This window comes from Falco rusticolus, chromosome 1 (genome assembly GCF_015220075.1).
Source record: "Falco rusticolus isolate bFalRus1 chromosome 1, bFalRus1.pri, whole genome shotgun sequence".
In the NCBI taxonomy this organism is placed as follows: Eukaryota; Metazoa; Chordata; class Aves; order Falconiformes; family Falconidae; genus Falco; species Falco rusticolus.
Window position 1 is genome coordinate 43,147,536 of NC_051187.1, and position 5,160 is coordinate 43,152,695.

Sequence of the window (5,160 nt, forward strand, 5' to 3'; positions counted from 1 at the left end):
ATTTTTTTGTGTATCAACATAAGGATATCTTAAACAACAGCCCACCATGATCTAGATCTTCGTTATGAGTTTATCTTCCATTTATCTACACACAATCTCCCATTTCTCCGTATTTGTTATCAGCAACAACAGGATCACTTTTTACATTGTCTTTGATGTGAAATAGCAAGTCCCTTGATCAAGATTCAATGCAGTTTCTTCTGTTTGTACATGCGTTGTGGCAGGGTGGTCAGGGTACGCTCAAAGCTCTAGAAAATAATTGCTACATACCTACAAGTTTCCCCAGTGATCCTTTACAATGTTTTCTTAATTGGTGAGTTGCAGAACAATTTGGAATTTTTTAAAGTGAATTTAAGTATGTGGGACTTAATGCTTTAAAATGCAGCCAGAGTTGTCTTGTATTTCTCAGTGAACCAAATCTGGTTCTAAATTACGGTGTTTCAGATTAGTTTGGGCAACCAATCAAATAAATTGTACTGATATGTTGCAATCATTTTATTTGTTCTCTCTTTCCCATGGCCACAGGAAATTGAAAATAAGTAAAAAAAAACCCCACCTAATTAAATTACATTTAAACCACAGGCAATTAAAAAGAGCCCAGCACGGTGTTTGCCAATGGCAGACTGGAGGTGCCTGTTACGGAGCCTGTATTGAACAGAATCCCATGTAGCTACACAGCAAATTAGCTCCCAAACTTTGTGTTTCAGGAGCAGCAGGCTCAGCTGTACTTGTACCTGTTAGTCCTAGCCCTGAACCACGGCCAATGGTCTTATTCCCTCCTCCCCAACAATGTCTTGTTCCCTCCTCCCAGAAAAATGGACTTTAAGGGACCTTTGAAGCCACATAGCTCAAAGCCCCAAAGGTTGTTCAAGGCTTTGCACAGATGAGTTCGAGGATCTCCAGGGTCCGGTTACACACAGTGAGCCCTGTGGGTGTCTAAAAACCTAGTGGGAGAGGTGACGGATATAGCAAGCTAAAAAAAAAAAAAAAAAAAAAAAGCAAATATAGTTTTTAATGGTGTCTTAACATAAAGGAGAGGGGGAAATATTACTGGGTTTACTATGAATAAAGAAATCATATATATAATATATAGAGAGACTATATAGAATATATATAGAATATATATAGAATATATATAGAATAACAGAACATGCACTGTCATGCGTTCCTTTTTCTGCAGGCTGAGCTGACATTCTGCACAGGGGACATTATTACTGTCTTTGGTGAAATTGATGAAGACGGATTTTACTATGTAAGTTGGCTTCTTTTTGGTTGCTTCAGACTGCAACACTAGCCTGAATTGTTAAATGACAGCCGGGGGGGACAGCTGCCAGCTAATCTAACAGAGATGCCAACCCGCGGGACATGCCTGGGAGCAGTGTCCCTGTGGCATTAGCATCACCATGCCTGGTCCGTCCCAGGGAGGCTGTGGTCACAGCCAGCCCAGTTAGAGCTGGGATGGAAACCGGGCCTGGCGGATGCCTCGCAGGCTGCAGCATAACCAGGAAGCTCCCTTCAGTGGAGACGTATGGCGCTGAGCACGCGCCACTTCAGCACCTTTTCAGGGGCTGTTGTTGGTGCAGCTCGGAGCTGCCTCTGGCATTGCCTAAGTAATAACTGCCTCATGTCATCTGCTGGAAAATGTGTATTTTGATCACACGTATCCATGCCAACACATGACTGACTTCTGATAGGTACAGCTTTCCATGTGGGAGAAGAACATAGATACGGCCTGTCTCTACAGTAAAGGGTTACTTGATTAACATAAATCAATACAATAGTTCAGCACTCTTCTAAGCACTCATTAAAAGATCACGCTACTTTGTCACTCCTTAACGAGTGTGATGGTGGTAGACAATACTCCAGCATTGCTTGCCCAGCTGAATGGTCTTCAGGTTGACAGTAGCTGCCAGTCTGCACCTGAACATGCCTTTTCCATGCCCACGGTGTACTGGCCATGAAAACAGGCCCAGCTGTCTCTTTCAGATACACTGTAGAAGTGACCCCTGTTGAGGCCCAAAGGAGTAGTTTGATCATCTCAGAAGCGCCTTTAGGCTGTGCAGCCCAGCAGCACACACACCTACGGCACTGCAGTTCCAAGGACCCAAGTCCAGAAACTATGGGAATTCAGTTCCTGCTTCTCCATTGTGCATAGCTGAAGAACACGGGCATGCATGTGCTCTCTGTTACACACACTAGCACTTGTCATCTTCAAAAGTGTGTAAGCTTCTAAGGTCCCATGTCACCTTAGATTGTTAGTTCCTCTTCCTTGCTGGCTCTGAAATAGTCAAAAGTATTTCCTTGCCTTCTTGGGTACCTGTTTGCTTTAATTAAAACATGGGCTGAAACTTTCATCGTGTTGCAGGGTGAACTTAATGGACAAAAGGGGCTGGTTCCTTCCAACTTCCTTGAAGAAGTGCCTGATGATGTTGAAGTCTACCTATCTGATGCACCCTCAAAATACGTTCATGATACACCGATGCGTACAAAAGCAAAAAGGGTAAGCAACCGAATAAGAAAACCTTAAATTTTTATTTTCCATTCCATTGTCTCATATATAATTTAGGCATTATTTCTAACATTTTAAATCCATTTGCCCATTTGAAATTAACTTCCAAATATATAAAACGTAAGGAAAAATGACTTGACTTAGCCTTAGACTAGCTCGTTACATTTGTAAAGGAAGAAACTAAATTTACCATTTGATTGCAGTCATTACAGTACCTTCCATTATAATTTGAGTTTAAGCAGCTTCTCCCTGGTGAAAGTAGTTAACTTCCTAATGATTCTGAACTACTCTTACTGCCTGCAATATCTAGAGGAAAGCAAAAGTTCTTGTGGACGAAAAGACTGGTACAAGCATTCCTTTAAATACAGACCGTAAATGCAGCCGATTGACAGTGTTCATCTTTCAATCCCTATGACTTCCTGTTCTAACTGGCATTAGTTAATTGCCAGAGACTTCTCTTCTATGAAAGACTAATCATGTTTAGAGTATCTCATTTTTGGTTTTGTTTCATCACTGCAATACTTTTATATATTATATATTTTATATATATTTTTATTTCTTTGCTCATCTGCTTGGAAACAGAAGAAGAGTGTTCATTTCACACCTTAATAAGGCAATGTAGCCTTCACGTAAGTGAGCAACTGAAGATACCAATAGAGATTTCAGTTACAGCTACCTGGCTCTCTAATGCAAGTCTTGAAACGTAATTGTGGGGGAAAAAAAAGAAAAGAAATATGTCTCCAAAGTCCTTGGCCACCGAAGAACAGGCTGTATGCTTTTACTATTATCTAGTCAAGTCAATTTAGTTTTTTTAGGAGACAAATCCTTAAAAAAGGAATCCTTAGGAATATGTCAATTAGACCTTGCTTTATGAAGGTCAACGTTTGGAACATATTTCTTCACAAGCTAAATGTTTACGTTTACATAGAAAGGAGAGTTTGATGTCTAACTACCCTACAAACAAAAGCTGCATATTGCATTGTTAGCCAAGCTGGGATGTAAAAATTCCAAGCTCCTGTATCAAGAGAAAAGCACAAGACCCCCAACCCTTAAAGAATGTACAAACGAAACAAAACGTAAGCTGATACGTACGGTAGTTTACAAGGGTATAGTTGGTTTTGAAACTCATTACACTGAAATACAGCTACTTAAATTGCCTGCCTTAAAATGTGTTTTCCATAATCGATTATACCCCAGTTTGCCTAAGACCAACTATTCAACAATTCTGAAAAAATCCCTTCCTATGGTATAATTTGCTCGGATTTTTCCTAGAAAGTGCACATTTGAAGTATTAGCAACTGTTTGGTTTACCAATGCAATACAAGTCTCAGTACGAAACATGCAGCTCACTGAATGAATGCATTAGACTAAATACATGGTATCTTCAGGTGTACGTTGGGGTGCTTTACCAAGTTGGTTTTTTTCATTAGAATTAGACCTTGATTAAAAATCAAAGTAGGCTTGAAGCCCCTTTGCTTAACTCACTGTTGCGCAACAAGCCAGTAAATTGCTGATGTTTTAACTTGAACTATGAGATAACAGGGATCCCTAAGGCATGGATTCTACTACAAAGATATCATCCTAATTGATAGTATCGCACTTTGTCAGCCGGGCACTGTAGTTAGGACAGGCTGAGTATAAGTAGTTTTAGCATTTTCATTCAAGTGCTTCTGAGGATTGAAAAAATAAATAAATTAAAAAATAGCTGTTTAAAATATTTAGGAATGCAGTCATCTAACTATCGTGCAAGTATTCACCTTCATTCAGCAACCTCATAGCTGCAGCATACACATCAAGCAGTCAGGGTCTTTAAGCTTTCTTTGATTGCAATTAAGGTTCATTTTAGCTTTTGCTTTTTTTTTTTTTTTTTAAAGCCAGTGTGCCATCTTCTAAAATTTGTACATAAAGTTTGCCAGCCAATTTTAAAGAAAAGGCATTTAAAGGACAGTAAAAAATAAGTGATGATGTAGCATTTTACGTTCTTCTGAGAAGAGTTTGGCTTCTACAGATTGCTAATCTGTAGTAATTAACATTTATTTTTCTTAAATTATAGCTAAAATCATCCCTCTTCTTTTTTGTACTATCAGAGTACTGAAATGCAAAGCCAAAACCAGTTTTGTAGCTTTTGTGGCGATAACTATGGCAAAACAAGTGTATCCAACTCTTCCTTTAAAAAAGTATAACCAAAACAGGGCTCTATTGGAGTGTTTGCTGTTGTCTAGACTTCTGCTCAAAATTTATCTATTTTCCGTAAGCCCATACCGTATTTTAAGCCACAAGGAAGAAAGGAACTGTCCCTTTTGTTTAAGTGGGTAATGTGACAAGTGATGTTACCAACTTTCTTGATGATAACAGCTTTTAAGCTTTCAAACATTCAATAAATTATAACAATGTACCTAATAGGTTCCTCCTGAGAATACAGGTACATCACGGAGAGCACCATCCCCCACAGTTCATCTCCATTCTGGGTCACCTACGTCACCTATGGGTTCTGGTAGTCCCGGGAGAGGCAGGGATATGTCCTCGAAAAAGAAAAAGGGGCTGCTTTCCAAAGGCAAGAAACTGCTGAAAAAGCTTGGTGCAGTGAAATGATTCATGTACTCCTGGACAACCTGTAACGCTTCCAGTCTGTGTAATTTTATTTTTTTTTA

The 5,160-nt window shown here is 39.4% G+C and overlaps 1 protein-coding gene across 3 annotated transcripts in view; it reads left to right on the forward strand.

The window, feature by feature from the left end:
• Positions 1 to 5,155, forward strand: part of RIMBP2 (RIMS binding protein 2) — a 161,141-nt gene extending 155,986 nt beyond the window's left edge. For all 3 annotated transcript variants that reach the window (XM_037376970.1, XM_037376979.1, XM_037376990.1), the window contains 3 exons: positions 1,181 to 1,252; positions 2,366 to 2,500; positions 4,913 to 5,155. In XM_037376970.1, the coding sequence (XP_037232867.1) occupies positions 1,181 to 1,252; positions 2,366 to 2,500; positions 4,913 to 5,101 (396 nt within the window). In that variant the 3' untranslated portion in view covers positions 5,102 to 5,155. The remainder of the gene's footprint in view (positions 1 to 1,180; positions 1,253 to 2,365; positions 2,501 to 4,912) is intronic.
• Positions 5,156 to 5,160: the final 5 nt, after the last annotated feature.